This window comes from Brachypodium distachyon, chromosome 5 (genome assembly GCF_000005505.3).
Source record: "Brachypodium distachyon strain Bd21 chromosome 5, Brachypodium_distachyon_v3.0, whole genome shotgun sequence".
In the NCBI taxonomy this organism is placed as follows: Eukaryota; Viridiplantae; Streptophyta; class Magnoliopsida; order Poales; family Poaceae; genus Brachypodium; species Brachypodium distachyon.
Window position 1 is genome coordinate 3,046,759 of NC_016135.3, and position 23,772 is coordinate 3,070,530.

General features: G+C 43.5%; 1 protein-coding gene and 1 long non-coding RNA gene across 5 annotated transcripts; one reads left to right on the forward strand and one right to left on the reverse strand.

The window, feature by feature from the left end:
- Positions 1-14,033: 14,033 nt before the first annotated feature.
- Positions 14,034-18,123, reverse strand: LOC112269229. 4 transcript variants are annotated; one of them, XR_002960742.1, is made up of 9 exons: positions 17,812-18,100; positions 17,475-17,611; positions 16,475-16,609; positions 16,330-16,392; positions 16,170-16,229; positions 15,197-16,043; positions 14,960-15,100; positions 14,733-14,852; positions 14,055-14,632 (listed from the first exon to the last, which is right to left on the reverse strand). XR_002960742.1 is itself a non-coding variant. In XM_024455460.1 (6 exons), exons 3-6 carry the CDS (start codon positions 16,601-16,603, stop codon positions 14,213-14,215), a joined length of 732 nt encoding a protein of 243 aa, XP_024311228.1. In that variant the 5' UTR covers positions 16,604-16,609; positions 17,475-17,611; positions 17,812-18,104; the 3' UTR covers positions 14,034-14,212. The 4 variants fall into 4 exon arrangements, 1 of the variants encoding a protein (XP_024311228.1); XR_002960743.1 differs by lacking the exon at positions 15,197-16,043 and having other exon boundaries at positions 17,812-18,106; XR_002960744.1 differs by lacking the exons at positions 14,960-15,100; positions 15,197-16,043 and having other exon boundaries at positions 17,812-18,123.
- A 1,109-nt stretch (positions 18,124-19,232) lies between these two features.
- LOC106865561 lies at positions 19,233-21,274 on the forward strand. The gene is made up of 3 exons (XR_001404729.2): positions 19,233-19,560; positions 19,625-19,727; positions 19,818-21,274. It is a non-coding gene; the product is annotated as an uncharacterized LOC106865561 (long non-coding RNA).
- The last annotated feature ends 2,498 nt before the right edge of the window (positions 21,275-23,772 follow it).

Consider the following 23,772-nt stretch of genomic DNA (forward strand, 5'->3'; position numbering starts at 1 on the left):
TTGCTCCCGCTCTTAAGTGTGTGACCCCGCAGGCTCATGGCGACTTGGACACGATTGGAGTCCGACTCACAATCGATCAATCGGTAGCGGCTCGTAGCAGAACGTGCCGACTCCCAAGTACCATCGAGTCATGACGACGTACCTTCCAATGTGACATACGTCTTAGTCCCTTTTGCCTCACGATATACCTTGTCGAACTATAGGCGATTAATCGTCGTCCCTTTAATAGTTCAACTCTCTTCTCGATCTGTGATATACGATTCATCCGACTAACTCTTAGTCGATCGACCCGGTTAACAGTTAACCAAGTCGCGCATGGCCATGCTTCCCGAATCATATCACTCGAGAGGGCCCAGAGAATATCTCTCCAGTCGGAGGGGCAAAATCCCATCTTGGTTATCCACATCACACAGCTTGATTCTCAGTCAACCCGAACTCTGCCTTTATAACTGCCCTGTTACGGAACAACGTTTGACAGAACCTAAGTTGGTGATCCACAACTCGGATTGTGCGATAACCTCAGGTCTAAGGATTACATTGATTAAGACATGCAAATGACGACCTACTCGTTGCATCTCAATATGGGTCAGTCCGACCCGCTAAACTCTTTAGCCGAGTCCGTGTAAGCTGGAATGACATCACCATGCCCATGACAAGTGGAACCGAGTCATCAGCCAACTTTCACATTAGTTTAGGTTATGTGTCCAGCACAACCTCAATGACTAAGGACAATTTAGTATGAACAACATGAATACATAGTTCCACAATCAAGTCACATATTCAATGATACTTATCAGATGTTCAAACAAGGACAACTTAATAATATATATGAATACATTGGGAATTACATCATACATGATTGCCTCTAGGGCATATTCCCAACACTTTCTTCTTCCGAGGATCTGCCACAGACGATGAAGTGGAGGGACTTCTTCCAGCAGGAACTTTTATTCTCAAACCAAACTCCTTGGCAGTCTTCTTCACTTCCGCAATCTCTGACGCCTTGCGAGTCATGGTGATCTTCTTCGGTAGGACTGGCGCTAGTAAATCCTAACTTTTTTCAATGTCCGAGGGGGCTGCTGGGTCATTTCTGGCCTTGAGACCGATCTCGCGACAGATCTCACGAGCGGCATCCCTCGTTTTCTCGTATCCAGTCTTCTCTTTGTCAACGTCTTCATTTCCGTCTTGTTCTCAGGAGATTTCTCCTTGGCGGCTTTCTTCCTGGCATCGCTCTTGGCTTTATCAGCCTTAATTAATGCTCTCAGCTGCTTGCTTCATTTGCTCAGCGAGCAGAGCCTTCTTCTTCTTCTTCTCAAGCTCAGCCTGAGTTTTCAAAGCGATTTCCTTTTCTTTCTTCAGGGCGATGAGGTCAGCCATTTTCTTCTCCTCAGCTTCCTTCTCATCTTTCTTCTTCTGCAATTCAGCAGCTTTCTTCTCTTCTTTTCCCTTTAAGGCAGCTTCTGCATTCTCTTTCTCGACACGAATACTTTGGTTCTGCTCCCATTTTCAGCCTGAGCCTTGGCCACAATCAACCCTTCAACATGGCTCATGAGGTGATCTGGGAGTGATCCTTCCTCAAAGGCAGCAAGAAGAACGGGGTCGATGTGGACGACTTGAGGAGGATAGGGAATCTCTCCAAAAGCCATGGCGGCAGCATCCGCAGCATCTTTCGATGAAGAACCGGGTCCAACAGCTGAGGCTCTCTTGGCTTTTTTCAGATCCTTCTTGAATTGTTGCTCTGAATCTTCAGAGCCCTTCCTCTACTCAGGCATCTTTACCTTGCCCTTAGATTCTTCACTGGGCTTGTTGCGAGGCACTTGAGGAGGCAATGAAGAACCTCTGAGCCTAGACGCTCTGGCAAGACCACGCAGCTCGACTGCAGGTTCAGACAGGAAAACATCACTGTCTTCAGCATCTGAAGCCTTCTTGGACTTGGGCTTCTTGGAGATGTCAACATAATTTATGTCTCTGATGATCTTCAGAACTTTCTTGTTGAAATCCTCACGGTGAGGTCCTCCATCCTTGCGGACAATCTTGAAGTGTCCCAGCTTGGGAGCAGGAAAATACATGTTGGCATTCTCTGCTTCCTTGACTCTTCTTCGGATTTCAGCTGCGAGCACATGGGAGTGCTTACGAATGATGTGCTGGAGACGGTGCTTTCTCTTCATCCTGGTCTCCCCTTCAACGTCGTCTTCTAACAAATAGAAAACGAAGATTTCTTCAGCAGTGGGAGGTGGCACATCCTTGAATCTCTTGGCCTTTTTCTTCTTCTCAGCCTTGGGCTTCGTCACCACTTTCTTTCCACGACTGGGCAGTACTTCACCAGGCCTTGGGGAGTTGATAGCATACTTCAATCTTACTCCGAGAGAGGGTGTCACTCTCAGAGGAACAAGTTCCTCAATTTCTTCATCCGAGTTTTCAATATTGACATGCGGAGATGCAGGTGGTGAGGGTGCAGGCGTTGAATCAAACATATACTAAGCCTCTCTCTCTGAGTCATTGCTAGACCGGGTTGAATCAGACATGGTGACACCTGTGAAATAGAGGGTACGAAGAACAGGCGAGAAGTACACAAATTCTCAAAAACAAAACAAGTTTTTAGCTGAAGCAAATTGACTACGTTTATGAAGAATGACAGCTCAGTTCTTCAACGAAGACAGCTATATAGATTAAAACTGAAATTCTACAAGAGAGCTTCAACCTAGATTTGATTTAGCTAGAATTTCAGAAATTTAGAGTAAATCATTCTTCGCAAACATAGCAATCTACAGAACAGTTGAGGATTCATCTAATTTAGGAATTAAATGAAGACTTGAAGTGTACCTAAGATGAGCTCGGTGAAGAACAGAGGAATCACCAAAACCCTAACCGCAAAGCCCTAACTTGGCGAAAGCAGTCAATCTACTGCAGCAACCGGAGATATCAAGATATGTTTGCTACGCGGAATCGATCTAAGAGGGGAAAAACGATGCATGCCTGCAATTCCCGACTCGAATCGATGTAGATCAGCGACAGCGCTGAAGAAGATTAGGGCTTGAAGAACTCGTCCGGGCAGGAGCAGTGTCGCGGCGAGGAGGAGACGCGAGAGCTTCCGGGCGAGAGAGAGCGGTGGATTTTTCGGTGGAGGTGATTTTCCGGAGGAGGGGTAAGGTGGCCTTCTATTGGGAGGTGAAAAAGAGAGGATCTTACCGGTATCTTTTTATCCCAAAAATTCCATTAGGGTTTCGCCGTACAGTTAATTTTCCTTAGGGATAAGATTTTACCGTTCGGAAAGATTCGTGAAGACTACGGCTAAAATAGAGATTTCGTTAAAGTAGCATTCTTCAGAACTTTGAAAACTTACGGTTTTACCAAAACAAAACTCATTTTTGAAGAATGAAAATTCTTGCATCACCGACAAGGATTACGATGATAATGAATTACGATGAACATATTTTGTGTACAGATAAGAAATAGATAAGATAGATGGGTTCTAAGATGTCCTTAGTTTCATTTTCATCTGATAGTAAGAGGCAAATGCAGTGACGAACAACTGCACAGATGAATTTGAAGAAAAAACCAAACAACAGGCTTCTAAACCTACTGAAGACAAACGAAAAAAACGAAGAACAGATAACACAAGCCGAGGAACGAAAATACTGAAGACAATGCAGGTGAAGTAAACATGAATGCAAGAGTATTCACAAGTATGCAAGTCTTCAAGAGATATTCCGGGAATCCAAGATGTTTAATTCACTCAGCTCATAGAATCTGATTTTGTCAAGAGGTTTGGTGAAGATATCTGCGAGTTGTTTGTCTGTCCTCACATGGTTTAGGCAAATTTCTCCTTTGGACACATGATCTCTAAGGAAATGGTGTCGAATATCAATGTGCTTCATGCGAGAGTGTTGGACGGGATTATTGGCAATCTTTATGGCGCTCTCATTATCACACAGAAGAGGAACGGCATCCACTGAGATACTGAAGTCTTTGAGAGTTTGCCTCATCCAAAGAAGTTGGGCACAACAGCTGCCTGCTGAAACATATTCTGCTTCAGCCGTCGACAAAGCAACAGAGTTCTGCTTCTTTAAAAACCAACTCACTAAGGATCTTTCGAGGAATTGGCAAGTGCCGGAAGTGGATTTTCTATCAACCTTGCAACCAGCATAATCTGAGTTTGAATAGCCAACAAGATCGAAAGAAGCTCCTTTGGGATACCAGAGACCAAAGCATGGGGTGTAAACTAAATATCTGTGGATTCTTTTCACTGCCATGAGGTGATAGTCTCGGGGATCTGCTTGAAACCTTACGCACATGCAAACACTCAACATGATATCTGGCGTAGATGCACAAAGATAAAGTAAAGAACCAATCATGGAACGAAAAACCTTTTGATCTACTAGTTTACTAGTACTGTTGAGGTCAAGATGACCATTTGTTGGCATTAGAGTTTCAATTTCCTTGGCAAATTTCATCCCAAATTTCTACAGCATATCCCTGATGTACTTCGTTTGAGAGATGAAGATTCCATTCTTCATTTGCTTGATTTGAAGACCGAGGAAGAACTTCAATTCTCCCATCATGGACATCTCAAACTTCTCCGTCATCATCTTTCCAAATCCTTCGCTGAAATCAGGGTTAGTGGAACCAAACACAATATCGTCCACATATATTTGACACACAAAGAGATCATCATTCATTTTCTTTGTAAAAAGTGTTGGATCAATTTTACCAATTTTGAAATCCTTTTTGACTAAGAACTTTTTGAGCCATTCATACCAGCCTCGAGGTGCTTGCTTCAAGCCATAGAGTGCCTTATCAAGTTTATAGACATGATTATGATGTTTTGGATCTTCAAAACCAGGAGGTTGTTCAACATAAACAAGTTCTTCAATTTTTCCATTTAAAAATGCACTTTTCACATCCATTTGATATAAAGTTATGTCATGATGATTATCATATGCAAGAAGAATTCTAATAAATTCAAGACGTGCAACAGGGGCACAGGTTTCACCAAAATCCAAACCTTCAACCTGAGTGAAGTCCTGTGCAACAGGACGTGCTTTGTTCCTCACGACGATTCCGTCTTCATCTTGCTTATTTCTGAAAACCCATTTAGTGCCGGTGACATCTTGCTTTGGCCTTTCAACAAGGGTCCAGACTTGATTTCTCTTGAAGTTATTCAGTTCTTCATGGATAGCCATTACCCAATCCGGATCCAATAATGCTTCATCCGCTGTCTTCGGTTCAACTGAAGACACAAAAGAGAAGTGCTCACAAAAATTTGAAACACGTGAGCAAGCTTGAGTACCTCTTCTGATATCTCCAAGGATTTGATCGACAAGATGATCCTTCCTAATTCTTTTGCAGATCATCGGATGATGTACTTCACCACCAGCAGTGCTAGGTTGTGCTTCATTTGAAGCAGCAATTTGTTCTTCAGCCGGGGTGGAAACTCCGGTTTGGTTAAGTTCTTCAGCTTGTGAAGCACCTTCTTCATTATTGATTCCGGATTCACTTTGGTTGACTTTTTCTGGACGAATATCACCAATGGTCATCTTTTGAATATTTCCTAAAATTTCTTCAATATCTACAGACATTGGCAATTGCTTTTCCTGGGAGCCGTTAGCTTCATCGAACTGCACATCCTTAGCAATTTCAACAATTTTCGTGGTGTTGTTGAAAACTCGATAAGCATGTGCATTCGAGGGATAACCCAAGAAGAAACCTTCGTTACATTTAGAATCAAACTTAGCTCGTTTATTCTTCTTGTTGAGGATGTAGCATTTGCTTCCGAAGACTCTGATATATGACACATCAGGTTTGCGGTTGGAGATGAGCTCGTATGGAGTTTTCTTCAGGAGTCGATGAAGATACAAGCTTCGCACGTCCTTAATGGTTACTTCAAATTCATTCTGGGCTCTTCATGCAAACTTCTTGAAGATCTCAACTACTGTGCTCTTATCATCCAAAAAGAACACCCAAGTGAAACGTGAATAATCATCAACAATCACAAATCCATATGAGTTACCTCCTATACTCATGTATGTTGTAGGACCAAACAGATCCATGTGAAGCAACTCGAGAGGTCCAGAAGTAGACATGACATTTTTTGCGGGATGAGACGCTCCGATTTTCTTCCCAGCTTGGCACGCACATAAACGATCATTCTCAAAGGAAACGTTCTTCAAGCCTCGGATGTGGTCGCCTTTGACAAGTTTCTTTAGATTCTTCATGCCCACATGTCCGAGTCTTCTATGCCAGAGCCACCCTAGTGAAGATTTTGCAACTAGACACGTAGGGGGTGAGTATGAGGGGTCTTCAAAATTTACTAGAGATTACCCTTTCTTCGCCCTCTGAAAACAAAAGAGTTATCCTTTTCTGAAGTAACATACACATATGGTCTTGTGAAGCAAACGATTAGTCCATGATCACATAGTTGAGCAACACATAGAAGATTATATCCAAGTGATTCAACAAGAAGTACTTCACTGATAGACAGGTAATTTTCCTTAGAAATAGCAACTTTGCCGAGACTAATTACCTTTCCCTTACCATTGTCACCAAAAGTGATGTTCTCATGATGTTGAGGACCAAGTTCTAAAAAGTTAAACATTTTATTCTCACTGGTCATGTGATTCGTGCATCCGGAGTCCACGACCCACTCCTTTCCTCCGGATGCATATGCCTACGAAGAAAGTTAGGCTCGTTTAGCCACCCATGTCTTCATGGGTTCATGCATGTTAGTAGAAACTGAAAAACACAAGGCATCACGGAAAAATGCAATGACAGATTTTGGCACCCAAATTTGAGGTTTTGCATGTTCTCCACGCATTATGGTTCTAGTGAAATTAGTTCTCACTTTGTTATCCTTACCCATCCTCAGAATATAAGATTCATTAACATGGAATATCGGGTAAGCAAGTGAAGTATTGGGATGCTTTGAAGCATCCTTGCGAGAATTCAGATTTCCCACGAATGTAAAAACCTCAGCATACGTCCCTCTTCCCTGGACAAATGTTGTAGGGGGATATTGCTCAGGGAGTCAAGCATCACCGTTAACATTGTACTTCATCTCAAAACCGATACCATCCTTGCGTCGACGAGGAATTTGAAGACCAAGAATCTGGTTCAAGGTTTCAATCCCTTGGTGACACTTGAGGATACCAGCCTCAATCTGCTTTTTCAACTTAGCATTTTCTTCAACCAGTGAGAGATCACTAGGTGAAGAGTTAGTGATAGCAGTGCAAGATTCACCAATAGAAGTAGTAAAGCTAGAAGCAATATCGGATGAATCAATTGAAGCAGGAAAATCAGTTTGAGTCACAGCATTTGAAGTAGTGATTTGAGGAATGTTGTTCAATGAAGAATTGCATTTAAAACATACTTCAGAGGAATTATCGTTTTGAGGTAAGTTGACTAACTTATCATTGAGATCAAGATTCACAGATTTGAGATCTACATAAGAGTTCTTCAGATTATCATGCTCGAGTTTGATCGAAACATAGTTAAGACTAATCTCAGCATGAACTTTCTTCAGATCCTTATGAGACTCTTCCATGGCTCGAAACTTAGACTTGAGTCTTTTGAGTTCATTAGCCATATTAGTGTTCTTCTTGATCTCAGTGATAAGCAAGTCTTCTTGCTTCTCAACAATGAACTGAAGTTTTTCATATGTCATGGGTTCAGATTTTTCATTACCAGTTTCATCATTATCACTGGAATTCACTTCAACTTCACTATGAGATGATACCTTAGAGGATTTTGCCATGAAGCATGATGGTGAGTTGCAATCGTCTCTGGAGGCATCTTCAGATGATGAATCTGCAGAGTCACACAGTGAAGTCTTCTCTCTGGCAGATGAAATAGCTATGGCCAATCCGGCGACGCCGTCTTCAGACTTAGAATCAGATGATTCTTCAGCCGATGAAGAATCTGAGTTCCATTCACCAACATGTGCTCTAGAGTAATACTTCCCCTTCTTCTTGTGTGCAGAGTCCTTATTCTAATCCTTCTTCTTGTGACGGTCATGGCTCTTCTTGTGAGAATGTTTCTTGAATCCCTTCTTCTCCTTGTCTTCATCAGCTTTTTCGGGACATTCAACGATGAAGTGTCATTTCTTACCATAGTTGAAGCAAGCTCTTTTGGCCATATCAGATTTTTTCTGATGAGCAGATTTCTGATATTTGGAGGAGCTGGATTCACCTTGAAGCTTCTGTTTGTTTCCAAACTTTCTTCCAAACTTCTTATTGAACCTCTTCACAAATAGAGCAAGCTCATCACTGGAGTTGGATTCTTCATCAGACGAAGATGAGTCTTCAAATTCTCCACTGGAGCTAACGATCTTCCTGGATGATTTTTGGCCTTGAGTGCAATGTTCTTCTTCGAACTGGATCCAGGACCATGGATCATCTTATTTTTTTCTTCCTGATCAAGCTCATAGGACACAATTCTTCCAAGCACTCAGGTAGGGGTTAACTCTTTGAAGTCTGGCCGATGCTTGATCAATTCACAGACAGTGGTGTACTCCATGGGAAGAGCTCGAAGAAATCTTCTGTTTTGCATCAAGTCAGTGATATTGTGATCATCAAGAGTATTCAGCTCATTCACAATGGTGCTCATGCGATCATAGAGTGAAGAAACAGTCTCATTGGGCTCAAGCACAAGTCTGTCAAACTGACTGATGAGGCGAGTAACTCTAGAATCTATAATAGTGGTTGTCCCTTCATGGACTTCAGTGAGAAGATCTCAAATCTTCTTGGCATCAACCAGGTTACTGATCTTGTTAAACTCAGCATCACTGACAGTTGAGAAGATGATATCACAGGCTTTGGTGTTCGCTTGATACTTCAGATAAATAGCATCATAACCAAAGATGGGTCCCTGAGGAACAACATAACCATTTGTGATTGCTTCCCAAGCACAAGGGTCAGTAGATATGATGTGAGCTGTTGGGAATATGCCCTAGAGGCAATCATGTATGATGTAATTCCCAATGTATTCATAAATATTACTAAGTTGTCCTTGTTTGAACATCTGATATGTATCATTGAATATGTGATTTGATTGTGGAACTAGGTATTCATGTTGTTCATACTAAATTGTCCTTAGTCATTTAGGTTGTGCTGGACACATAATCTAGACTAATGTGAAAGTTGGCTGATGACTCGGTTCCACTTGTCATGCGCATGGTGATGTCATTCCAGCTTACACGGACTCGGCTAAAGAGTTTAGCGAGTCGGACTGACCCATATTGAGATGCAACGAGTAGGTCGTCATTTGCATGTCTCAATCAATGTAATCCTTAGACCTGTGGTTATCGCACAATCCGAGTTGTGGATCACCAACTTAGGTTCTGTCAAACGTTGTTCCGTAACATGGCAGTTATAAAGGCAGAGTTCGGGTTGACTGAGAATCAAGCTGTGTGATGTGGATAACCAAGATGGGATTTTGCCCCTCCGACTGGAGAGATATTCTCTGGGCCCTCTCGAGTGATATGATTCGGGAAGCATGGCCATGCGCGACTTGGTTAACTGTTAACCGGGTCGATCGACTAAGAGTTAGTCGGATGAATCGTATATCACGGATCGAGAAGAGAGTTGAACTATTAAAGGCCGAGTTTGTCTTTTCTTAAGATTTGGGGCTGTGAAGCATTCGTCAAGCGACTTCAGTCGGACAAGCTCACGGCCAAGTCGGATAAGTGTATTTTCGTGGGGTATCCAAGGGAAACCTTAGGGTACTACTTCTACAACCGAGAAGAGGGCAAAGTGTTTGTCGCTCGGAACGGTGTCTTCCTTGAGAAAGAGTTTCTCAGTCGGGGAGTCAGTGGGAGCACAGTGCAACTCGAAGAAATTTTGGAGGAACCTGCTAGAGGCGAGTCGGCTACAGTCTTGGAGGCTGAGCCGGTCGTGGTATCTATGCCGGCAAAAGCACCAGAACCACGGAGATCTGCTAGATTGCAAAGTGCTCGTGAAGTATTACTGTTAGACAGTGATGAGCCGACAAATTATTCGGAAGCGATGGTGGGATCTGATTCTGAGTCATGGCTTGGAGCCATGAGATCTGAGTTAAAGTCCATGGATGAAAATCAAGTTTGGACCTTGGTTGATCTGCCAGACGGTGCAAGACCCGTCGAGAGCAAATGGGTCTTTAAGAAGAAAACTGACATGGATGGAAATGTTTCTGTCTATAAAGCACGGCTTGTCGCGAAGGGGTTCCGACAGGTTCAAGGAGTTGACTACGACGAGACCTTCTCGCCCGTAGCGATGCTTAAGTCGGTTCGGATCATGTTAGCTATAGCAGCCTATTTCGACTATGAGATATGGCAGATGGATGTCAAGACGGCTTTCCTCAATGGAAATTTAACTGAGGACGTGTATATGATACAGCCCGAAGGTTTTGTCGATCCGGCTAACGCTGCCAAGGTATGCAAACTTCAGAAATCCATTTATGGACTGAAGCAAGCATCTCGGAGTTGGAACATTCGCTTTGATGAGGTAGTCAAATCGTTTGGCTTCATCAAGAGCGATCATGATTCTTGTTTGTACAAGAAGTTTAGTGGGAGCAAAGTAAATTTTCTAATCTTATATGTGGACGACATATTATTGATGGGAAATAATGTCCTAATGTTGCAAGAAACCAAAGAATCATTGGAAAGGAGTTTCGCAATGAAAGATTTGGGTGAGGCAACTTACATACTGGGAATCAGGATCTATAGAGATAGATCTAGGCGGCTCATTGGATTGAGTCAAAGTACATATTTGGACAAAGTGTTGAAGAAATTCAACATGGAATCGTCTAAGAAGGGATTCTTACCGATGTCCCATGGTGTAAAGCTTAGCAAGACTCAGTGTCCTTCGACAACTGATGAGCGAAATCGGATGAGTGCGATCCCGTATGCTTCGGCAGTCGGATCCATCATGTATGCCATGATTTGTACTAGGCCTGATGTTTCCTATGCTCTAAGTGCAACAAGCAGATACCAGGCTGACCCTGGCGAAAGCCACTGGGTAGCAGTTAAAAACATCCTTAAGTACTTGAGAAGGACTAAGGACATGTTCCTAGTTTATGGAGGTGAGGATGAACTCAGTGTAAAGGGTTACACGGATGCGAGTTATCTCACCGACTCAGATGATTGTCGTTCGCAATCTGGATATGTGTTCGTGATGAACGGAGGGGCTGTGAGCTGGAAGAGTTCCAAGCAAGATACTGTGTCTGCGTCTACAACAGAGGCTGAGTATATTGCTGCCTCAGAGGCAGCAAAGGAAGCCGTTTGGATAAGGAATCTCCTGATTGATCTTGGTGTGGTTCAGGACGCGTCCAATTCATTGGACGTATATTGTGACAACAATGGTGCTATCGCACAAGCCAAGGAACCTAGACAACACCAGAAGAACAAACATATACTCATGCGTTACCACCTCATTCGCCAGTTCGTCGAACAAGGTGATATCAAGTTATGCAAGGTACACATGGATGCAAACATTGCAGATCCGTTGACAAAGGCGCTACCACAGCCTAAGCATGAGGCGCACATGAGAGGTATGGGCATTAGATGTCTAGACATATGATGTCAAGATGATTGACTCTAGTGCAAGTGGGAGACTGTTGGGAATATGCCCTAGAGGCAATCATGTATGATGTAATTCCCAATGTATTCATAAATATTACTAAGTTGTCCTTGTTTGAACATCTGATATGTATCATTGAATATGTGATTTGATTGTGGAACTATGTATTTATGTTGTTCATACTAAATTGTCCTTAGTCATTTAGGTTGTGCTGGACACATAACCTAGACTAATGTGAAAGTTGGCTGATGACTCGGTTCCACTTGTCATGCGCATGGTGATGTCATTCCAGCTTACACGGACTCGGCTAAAGAGTTTAGCGAGTCGGACTGACCCATATTGAGATGCAACGAGTAGGTCGTCATTTGCATGTCTCAATCAATGTAATCCTTAGACCTGTGGTTATCGCACAATCCGAGTTGTGGATCACCAACTTAGGTTCTGTCAAACGTTGTTCCGTAACAGGACAGTTATAAAGGCAGAGTTCGGGTTGACTGAGAATCAAGCTGTGTGATGTGGATAACCAAGATGGGATTTTGCCCCTCCGACTGGAGAGATATTCTCTGGGCCCTCTCGAGTGATATGATTCGGGAAGCATGGCCATGCGCGACTTGGTTAACTGTTAACCGGGTCGATCGACTAAGAGTTAGTCGGATGAATCGTATATCACGGATCGAGAAGAGAGTTGAACTATTAAAGGGATGATGATTAATCGCCTATAGTTCGACAAGATATATCGTGAGGCAAAAGGGACTAAGACGTATGTCACATTGGAAGGTACGTCGTCATGACTCGATGGTACTTGGGAGTCGGCACGTTCTGCTAGGAGCCGCTACCAATTGATCGATTGTGAGTCGGACTCCAATCGTGTCCAAGTCGCCATGAGCCTGCGGGGTCACACACTTAAGAGCGGGAGCAAGTATTTGGTCGGGTTGCACCCGAACTGGAATTGGGCTGACAATGCGAGTTGGACTCGCAGGGTGGATGGGCCACAAGACTTGGAGCCCACTTCCACTCGATATATAAGCAGGGGCGTGGGATGCCTAAGGGGCACGGTTTTTCCACTCTCATGCGTTGAGAACCCTAGCCCGATTCAGTTCAACCGTCGCACCGGACCTAGCAGTCCGCCGCCGGAGCTCCTCCTCACACGTGTGGATACCAGCAGAGGTGCTGTACGTTCAGCACTTCGACGATCGCGGGATTGGATCGGCTGGATCGGATCGAGGGACTGCACTGCATCAAGGCGCCGCATCAATAATCCGCAACTGCGCGTCTAGTGGTAATCCTCGTGGCCTTCTACCTCGGCTAGATTTTGGGAGTTCGCGTAGGAAAAGTTTTTGTTTATCTCTACGCGCCCCTTCGTGAGCTTTAATTCAATTTTTCCAAAAAGCATAATTGGTACTGCTAAGAACAGGTAACTTCCCTTCCTTAGACATACTTCTTTCTCAGGTGGTTAAACCAAAACAAAGAGACCTTGCTCTAATACCAAGTGAAAGATCGAGTACGTCACAGAGGGGGGTGGATGTGACCAGTTTTAAGTTTTCTTTAAAAATGAAGACTGAAGACAGTCACAAGGGTTCAACATCAGAGATTTTACTTAGCAATTTTAGAGTAGCAGCGGAATGAAAAAAGATGAACAAGTAAAGCAGTAGCAGCGAAGACAAGAACAGTAAGAAGAAAAGTACTTCAACAGAAAGTATAAGATTGACGAACGATATCACCAAAACACAAAGACACAAGGAATTTGTTTTCCGAAATTTAGATTGTTGGCACAATCCTACGTCTCCGTTGAGGGTGCTGAGTCACACAAGACTCGCGAACACACAAGTCCACCCAATCCTCCTGAGCTAAGACCAAAATCTTGCCCAGTTACTCGTGGTAGATCTTGAGGTGATCTCCGGACCTTCACAGACTGGTTGATGGCGAATCACAAGCTTCGATTGCTCCTCAACACTGACTCCTAGCCGTCTAGGTGATGCCAATCACCAAGAGTAACAAGTTTCAAGTGCTCAGCTAGAGAGGGGATTCCATTCTTCACGCTCAGTTCAACTCTAAATGTTTTATCAAGTGTTCTTCAAAACAACTCTCTGGGGATCACCACCGAACCCGTTCGGGGTGGGTCGTCTTATATAGCCTTGGCCATGGCCGATATAGCCGTTGTGACCCGTTGGATAAAGTGATCCCTAAGACTCCAGCTCACACTTTATCTCTTTGCCTCAACGGTTGGATTACGTGGTCAAAACGTAAAGCGACAAAGTTTTTCAAACACATTTGAAATCAGAGTGAAGACTTCACGCGGAAATTTCTGTGAAGCCTGAAATGCTTCATTCTTCACTCCGACGAAAAACACACACATAGAAAATGTTTTTCGCTTAAGTTGAACATGAAGAATAGGTTTCACCTGAACCAGCTCCACACTTCAACCCCTCTTAATAGTACGGCGTTCCTATACTCAAGTGAAGGAAAAAGCTACGGAAAGACCTATAAAGAAAGTTACGCTTCACATTTTCATTGTTCATTACTGAGTTCTTCATACTTCAAGCCAATACATGTACTTCAATTTTTAGGAGTCGTCGATGCTAGTTAAACCAACTCTTCCGAGGAACTACACCTAAAACACTTAGTGTAACTCATTAGTTTCTCAACCATGTTGTCATCATTCATCAAAACCCATACAGGGGCAAGGTTTTCCTTTCAAACGGAATACCTCGATTGCATAACTGTTCCCCATCAGAATTAACAACCACGGTTTCAGCATCAGACGGTTCGTTTGGAACATCGTGTACCCCTCTGATGTCATCAGGATCTTTGACCTTTTTAGTTGCTTGAGAATCAACAGCAGCATCGGCAACAATCGCTTCACAATTTTTATTGCAGTTTTGAACACAGCCGGAAAATGCAGCCATGTTTTCATTAACAATGGGGGACAGTTCTTTCCCACTTGAAGTAGACCTTTGAAGCTTATAACTAGCATCTCTAATACACTCAAGCACAGCTATAGAAAACTGTCCCGCTGCATTCATGACATCGGGTCCAAGTGTAATTTCAGATCTTTCAAACAGATGGCATATATCTTGTACCACCTTGGAACACAAAAAATAAAATACTATAGATCAGCCGTTGACGGAATAAAAAATATATGATGGCTACATGAACTTAGAATAAACAAAGTTGGGTCATTACTTTATCATGAAGTGAATTGCGGAACAAGCTCTCCAACAAACACTTAAACTCAGCCAGATATGAGCTGGCAAAGGTAGATGTGGAAGCAGAAGCATAAGAAGTCCTAGATAAATCTCTCACCTTCCACAAGAGAAAAACATCTATTAGCAATTCAGTTAGGAATGGAAAAGGGGCAAAAAGGTACACAAAATTGATTGATAAGAAAAGCAGAAAAGAACTACACATACATTCCATAAGCCATACTCATAAGCACTCTTTTGGTCGAGGCGAGCAAAATCTTTGATTAGATCATGTTTCCAAACTAAAGTCCGAGGGAAACAATTATCAAGTTTGACTTCACCAAAATCAGCAAAATCCAGGTACTTGACCTAAAATACAGAAATTAGGTCAAAGGAACACAAAAGACCCCCAGAAAAAAAAAGTTGCAAACGAACGCACAAAAGATTGATGGAGGAGATACGTACTACCGTGACATATGTGCAACCGCCCAAAGTGAGGTTTGACCTTGAAGACAAAGCTTTTGATTTACTCTTATTCTTTTGGTATTTCCTAACACTCTCGATAAACCACTTGTGACCAAATGATGCCCAATTATAATTCCTCACATCACTAGGAACAAGCAAAGACCCCAAGTACTTGATGCTGGGGTAGGTACTTGAATTAGGACACAAAAAATAGAGAGAAAGACAACCATAAAGCAGATGAAATGGTTATCATCTGCAAGATCATTGGTGAGGAGCATCAACCACTTGTGACCAAATGATGCCCAATTATAATTCCTCACATCACTAGGAACAAGCAAAGACCCCAAGTACTTGATGCTGGGGTAGGTACTTGAATTAGGACACAAAAAATAGAGAGAAAGACAACCATAAAGCAGATGAAATGTTTATCATCTGCAAGATCATTGGTGAGGAGCATCTTGCCAAAATGTTTAATAGTAGGCAGCTCAGAAAACCCCATCAGTGATAGAAATTGCTCCTTTGCACTCTCAAAATCAACTTTCACATCCAACCCCGTATTTTCTAGCCCAATAACTTCAGAAAAGTTGTGTGCGCCTAGATGAATAACACCACTCTCAACAATAATGTCACAGCTCTCCAGTTGGATGTGATCAGCTATCCATTGAGCAAAAGAATGAGGGGCGCCGGAAGAATTGAGATGGAAAACAAAGGGAAACCCATAGTCACAGATAATCTGTTTCGTGTCAGATGGAATACTATTGATGATATGAGACAGCCATGCCAGATTCCCCCTATTAGTAGCCTTTTTATGATCAGGCAGTTGATCGGCCTCATGACTCTTTTGCCTCTATCAAATAAACAACATATAATTCAATGAGGGGCGCGACAAAACAGTAAGGAAACCCTATAATGAAGCATAACAAAAGAAAAAGGAAATTATAGATTAACACAAAGAAAGAAGGGGCATGCTAACTTTCAAGTAGTGACATTCAACATTGCAACGTTTTCACTTTTTACGAAAGCATGATTTGATCTGCAAAACGGACAAGACAAGCACCAAAAAGTCTGAACAAATCTTCAAGTCTTAGTAATATATGAACAAGTCAAACAAAAAAATGATCAGAGTTTCATACCAGTGTGCTTATGTTGTCAATGATCAAATCAGTGTCTGTTTCATCACCAGATGAATACCCAGCCTGAAGAAATAGATGAAAAGAGGACGCACAAATCAAATGAAAAAAATACAAACATTTACCCCACGGGTAGAGAATCACTCACTGCATCAGCTGCTGCTGGACCACCGGCATTTGCAGCTCCATGGCAATTAGAAGGGACAAAATCGCAGAACTTAGAATTAGAGTCTGAACTAAAACCGTCATCATTGCAGCCGGCGTCAATGTCAGACATGATGCCCTGCAAAAAGACAAGGCCGAGAAGCAAACATCAAACAAAATCAACAGAAATTCAACTTAACATGCCTATTTCCCTTCAATTTCATACATTAAGTCTAAAATAACAAAAACCCATAAATCAGCAAAGAGAGGAGAACTAACAGTACAAATAGCAGGTATAGAGCAAACCGCATGTTAAAAAAGGAATTACAAATCACATTTTACAGATATTGGTAACATTTTAGAATGGGACTGGTTTTACTTAGCTACCTATCGAACACATATGCAAATTACAGTTGCCGTGGGGTACACAAACCAAAAAGGATACACATAATTCATCACTGTAATTGATCAACTACAACTGGAATTTGAAAAAGCATCCTTGCTTTCAGAATAGCATGCATAACAGTGTTGTGGGAGGGTGCAAAAATGAAAAGGTATCTCTGCAGCTCGTCGTGAGCACAAACTGATGAGATTGCAGTAACACCAAAAAAGATGATCATCCAACGGAACACCTCGACTACATATAGTGTGTGCAAAATTGTTATAAATCAAAAGTGCAACTGCATATTGGTTTAATTGTGCTTGCATTTATAGAACATTGCAAAAGTATATATTGGCAATGAAAATGCACTGTAATAGTCATGAATTGCTAATTGAACACGGTAAGTCTCCTGAATCAAACAGAATGATAAGCTACATCACAAGAACAGGGTGCGAACACCTACAATCAATCGCCTCTGATTTCTTTATCTATCTAAATTCAGGCTAAAACACACGATGGGGCGCACAGTACAAAAACGTGCCCAAATCGTTAGAAGCAAAAGAGCGCATGGCTGGCTCCAGACACACAAAAATCCCCGTGGGGATGGAACATGGTGACTCACCGCAACGCTCCTCAGAACAGATCCACGAGCAAGGATGGAGACTCCCGTACCTGTCTTCTCCTAACAAACTCAAATCAGCCCGAAAATCAGCAACCTGCAGGCACGAACTGCAGCTATTTGTGGGAGCAAAATCAGCCCTGAAACAACAAAATAAAATCTCAGCACCCCCGCCCCCCCAAATCTCATATGCCGGCGACCCCAGCAACATGCCAACGAGCTGCCTCAGAGCACCTCTCCCCCTTACTGCCTTCACATACAGGGCACGAGAACCACGCACAAAATTGGCCACCCCCCACAAGCAAAACCCATGCAACGAAGCGCAACAGAAAAGGCTCACCCGACAGAGCAGGCCTAAAGCTGGCCGCGGGCCAGACCAGATCCAACACCGCTCGCTCCTTCCGCTGATTCGCACAAAATAAAACACCACGGTGAGAGCGAAAAAAAGAGGCGGCGGCCTCCCCCCCGCCCACAACCTTTCTCTATCTGGAGACTTCTGCGGGCAAGTAGACAAGACGGGCGCGGATTTCAAAAACAAGCCCAAAAACGGTCGGAGGAAAATAGCAGAAAAACAAAAAAAGAAAGAACGACGCGAATCTCAAAGAAAGGGATCGAGCGGTAGCGCGCGTCGCCTGGTTTCAACGAATAAACCAGGTGTATAGCAAAACGGTTTTCTTTTTGAGTTTTGTTTAGCAAACTTCTGATCGGAACTAGTATGACGGGGTTTTTTAGGGCAATGACGGGGAGGTTATCTGTGTGTTTTCTTCCCACCAGGCCGGGCCCGCGTGTCAGGCCCCTAAATGGCCCGGGCCGCCTCTTGCTGTGCGCGTGCCTGGACCTCGCGCTCGCGTGCCGGCCAGCCTGTTTAGCTTAGTTTTTTATACATTTGGCCCATCACCTGTACTCTTTCTAGCCCGACCCAAGTCTTCTCCTTCGGCTCATCCACTCTTCTTCTAGACCAGCCCAATCCTTATTTTTATTTTAGTTTTTGTACAAAATTATCATGGAAGGCATTTTTGGGCCATCAAGATTAACGGGCCCGGGCTGCCCTGCTCGGGCTCACGTGCCGTTCTTGGGCCTACAGGCCACGTTGAGGGGCCAACCCGGCCTAGTTATAAAGGGACTTTAGGGGCCACCCATGCTAAGCCTGATTAATTGGGGGGTCAGGCCGTGACGTGCCGAGGTCGGCCCGATGACCAGCTCTCGTTTCTTCCAAGCGAAAACGAAGCAATCACCATGAAAATTAAAGGTTAAATGTTTTGAAATGCTCGTGCGTACGGAAACACGATAATATAACTCGAAAGAGGTTGAGAGCGGCGTTTCTAGCGGAATCGCTATGTACCGGCACAACATCCACCATTCACGTCAGCTTTGAGATCCGTGTTGCGTTTTGTTTTATTCTCATTTTGCGTCAATCTGCCCACGGATGTACTGTAGGCGTGGGATGAGGTCGATCTTCTACGGGCACATACCGGCGCCGGTAGAATCGACTTTCACTTTGAAAGAGTGCAATTTGTTATGGTCAACATAGATGTTCTGCTAGTATAGTTGTTAATCTACTGAGCAGACGTGCCCAGCGTTGTCTTAGCGTGCGGCGCGCTTTGAGATTCGTGCAACGAGCGACAACTCAGCACGCCCGCGATTCTCCTCAGACCTTTCTTTCTCCTCCCGATCCCCTCCTCTCTTTTCCTCTCCCGACCTCCTCCTCCGATCGGCAGGGCGCGCGCGGGCGGCGGCCGCAAAGAGGGGCCGCGTGGGGTTCGCGGGGCGGCAGCCGCGAAGGGCAGCGGCAGCGGCGGCGCGGCCGCGAAGTGTGGCGGCACGGGGCGCGTGGGGCGGCAGCCGCGAAGGGCAGCGGCAGCGCGGGGCCCGCGGGTCGGCAGCTGCGAAGGGCAGAGGCAGCGACGGCGCGACGCGTCCGCGAAGAGCCGCGGCGGCAGCGAAAAGCTGCGGCGGCGGTGTGCACGCGTGCGCAAGAGGTTGTGCAACGCCTTTGGTAGCGCGAGGTAGTGCTGCAGCGGCGAGTACGACACGTCACCGTCGTCCACGACCTCCTCCCCACGTCTCCATCGTCCACGACCTGCTCCTGGTAAATTCCAACTCCTACCCTGTTTGTCTGTTGTTGCCATCGCTTATTATGCTGCTACTGCTAGATTATCCCGACTTGTGTATGAGAGGCCACCGTCCCGTTATTGTCGCTGCTTGCTGTTCTATGAGCAAATGAGTTGCTGCTCAATTGGTGAATCTATCATGGAGGTCAGCATCTTTTCATTTTTAGCTTGCTCCAACTTCCAACCTGACCACCTGATTTGCTAGATTTGATGGTGTTGTATTGTTCCTCTGCAGAAGTATGCATGTGTTATGGTTAATTCAGTTTGAGAGCATGCATTTTGCTGAAAACCTAAAGGCCGAGGCGGTGCCGGAGGAGGCGCGAGGAGCAGCGCAAGGAGGAGAAAATTGCTTGAAATCATCTTCTGTACTTAACGAACTGCAAGGAGGAGAAAATTGCACAGCAGGTCCGCGCTCGCTCGCGCCGCGGCTGTTCGCATCGGCCGTCCCGCGCATGCCGCTCCCGCACGCTGCTGGTAGGCGCCGTATGCTAAGGATCGGTGGGCACGTCCGCTGGATAGTTCAGTCGATAAATAAATCTGTACTCCATGCTCCCTTCATCCAACCTTTTCCCTGTGAAGTCCTTACCACACGTAAAAACACCCAGCCCAGCGCCTACCACGTCTGCGGAGCACCACCATCACTCCCCGCGCAGCATGTTCGCCCGGTACGTGCATCACCGCCTCGCCAACATAATCGCCACGGAGCTCTGCCGCTGGCGCGAGACATGCGGAGCAAGACTGCGCAGAAAGAATCGCGGGATGTTCGTAGAATATCACATTTTCAACGTATGGTATTTCTCTAGAATTTTTTCTTTAGAAAACATGATATTTTCCCTTGCATGAGACGAAATTATTTTGCAACTAATTATAGAGATGTAAAATTATTTTCTAGAAGTTACCAACTGGACAGGTAATATCCTTACCCCACCAAAAACTGCCTACCTGGGTGGAGAATCCACAAGCTAAAGCGCCATTGCCCACTGTCAAATGGAAATCAAGATAAATAGATAGATTAATATTAAGAGAAACGCACTGTTTTATACAGCTCGATCTGTCTGTGTGTCTATGTATCTCTCTGCCTATAAATAACACATCACCTAACTCAAGATATATACTAGAAAGCAAAAACCAAAGATATCACTTCGATCTATAGCTAGGGTTTCCCTTCGATCTATCACCATGAAACTTCTTCACCTGCTCGTCCTTGCCATGGCCATGGTCAATGTTTGCGCCATGGCTTCTCGCACAGCGCCGAGAGAGCAGCTGACAGTTCATGGAGTGGTGAAGAGGGTGATGACAGCGGAGGGGACGGCGATCGACAACCATCACGCGATACCTAGGCCGGAGTACGACAGCTGGAGCAGCCCGGGGAACATGCCCGGGAATGGCCATGACATTGGGAGCGAACAAGCCAAGCCATAAGAAGATTGTATGCCTTTGTACGTAGCAATTAAGCTTGCATGCATGCATGCATGTAAGGGTACGTATACGTGTACTCTGTATGCTTGAGTACTAATAGTCGTTGCATGTCATCTGCTCACTTGTGCTACTTATGTAAGGGACATGTTAAACAGGCGCATCATGTAAATGCATGTAGATGTTCATTTGATATAAGAATAAAACGGTTATATATCTCTGTATGGATTGGATATATGCTTTTGTAATGCCAATGAGCTATTAAAGTTGATTAAATTAGGAGTTTAGGACTATATCTGGAGTAGATCTGGAGTACAAGTTTATTTGTCTATATATCAATATTTTAAGAATATCATTGAGGAGCATCAAATTAATCTCCCTTGCGAATCATTAATTTACTCCATGCTTTATATAGAGCTATCTATATATTTTAAATATAACACATACGTATTAGATTATTGGGGTAACCACACCTTTTTATGTACAAGAGTACTATGTATAACGTACGCACGGCTGACCACAGTACTTGTAACATCACATTGGTAGCAAATCAGTATATCTACTACTCGGAACTCTATTTGAAAATCAAAAGAAAATAAAAATGTGCAAAATAGGTGTCATTATTTACCTGCATAAAGAAAACGGCAACAATATACATATTTCACAAAGATTGGTCATCTCCAAGACATGATCAATAATGTATATACGCTTCATTGCACAATCATATTTACGAATCAACTTCTTAACTATTACTACTTTAGGAAGGGAACTTTGTAGTTCTTCAATTAACATATCGATCGAGGACAATATATATATTACCTGCAAAACAGTACACGTATGTTTTAAATTAGAATCTAGAATAAATATGTACTCATAAAAATGTATACAAAGGAAGAAATCTTGTAGATTACGAGTGCTTAGACCAAGATATGTGGCGTGATAATTAATAACTGATTATATAACTGGATTATATTTTGACATGACCAAATTCCACAAAAATCGAAGTCTTTATCTAGAATAATGATTTTGTGAAATATGTCACCTCTAGATTCTAGAGGAAATTTATTTCTGTGCCTACATTCTGGACTTAACGGTCAACTAACGGTAGTGGCATATTTGTAACCCATGCAAAAGTTAAGTGACAAATTTGGAAAGAAAATTATGAGTGCATTTGGGCATATGGGCAGAATTTGAGTGGCAAATATGTAATTTTTCTTTTCATTTTTTACTTCTATTGGTCACACAAAAACTAAATTTTGATCAGAGATTAGCTCCAGTACGTAAATGTAGAAATTATGCTCCTAGCAGGATGAAGTAGCTATACACTTAGCAAAATAAAGACATTACTCTTTACAGAATCTGAATCGCTAGATAGCATCGTATATATCCTTCGCTTACGTTTGATAACTGTCCAGTATTTGTTTCCTAATTAAATGTCAAATAATAAGAACGGAGAAACCTCACACTCATTGTGTAATTAACGAGAAATTCCGTTAAATATCAATTCATGGACTCTTGCGAAGAAATGAGCCAATTATCCAGGGATCGATCTTATAATATATCCGTTTTCCTTCTCGTGAATAGACAAACATTGTGCGCAATTAGTTACATGGAAAACTAGCTGTTTGTTTATTACGACTTAATTACAGACATCACTGATATGTTCTGCTTTCACCGATATGCATGCTTACTGCTTACATGGATTGATCATGACACTTTTAGTGGCCGATTGAAACAGCCAGGTCAAAGTGTTTAGGCAGAGTAATTCTCCACCAGTAAATAAAATATACGAAGCCGTTTCATTACAAAAGCATAAACCACTATCTTAGTGGGAAATACTATTAGTAGTGTTAGATGATTTATGCATATTTTATGGATTTCATCGACAACGATTGGGCCAGATAGTCAGCATAATATTCAGAATCACGATACTTGCAACTATTTTATTAAATCTTCAGAATATGGCTGTCATTTTTCCCTGTTCATCCGGCCGGCCGGGTTCAGCTGGGGTCCCAAGGCATGACAGTTTTTTTTAATCCTAGTGTACAATTCATCAACATGTTGGGCTTTCTCCCTATACGAATGGTACACTAGTATAAAAAACCCCAGCTTTTCTTGGTATATAACGCGTGCCTGACCTGACCAAACCATATAGCCTTCAAGACATAGTAGAAATCGAACCTTGAAATCCTATCTCACTGTGAAGATTTTCCAGGTTTGGCTCTCGTTCTTCTTCCTAATACTTGTTCATGATCATATATATCTCTCAATCTTCAATATATATCATGTGAGAGAATTTATCTTGTGTTGTTTCTCTCTGCTAGCTACCTCTCCTGCAAGTTAGTTGAGAGTCACCATGAAGAAAGAGCAAGCGAAAGAACGGATCAAGCTCTTAGCTATCGTGCTCGTCTTCGCCATGCTTACTCAAGGCTCGGCGGTTCGTGTGGTCATGGGCATGGTGAAGACTGACAACGGCGGCAAGCACCCAGTCCTTGGCGTGGGTGGCGGCACCACCGTAGACAATCACCATACTATCCCACGGGACCAGTACAGCAGCCATGGAGGAGAAGACGCAGGTGGCAGTACTGGTGCTGATGCTGATACTACAAACAACTAGGGCAACACTACCAGTACTGATAATCTAAGCTTCTATCTGGCCTGATCTCTGCTGTCATGACCAGCAGCCGTGGCTAGCTAGTCATGATTAATTCAGGCTGCATGAAAATAAGCTGATGCAGAGGGAAGACAATGTATGCAATGTCCTGATGCATGTG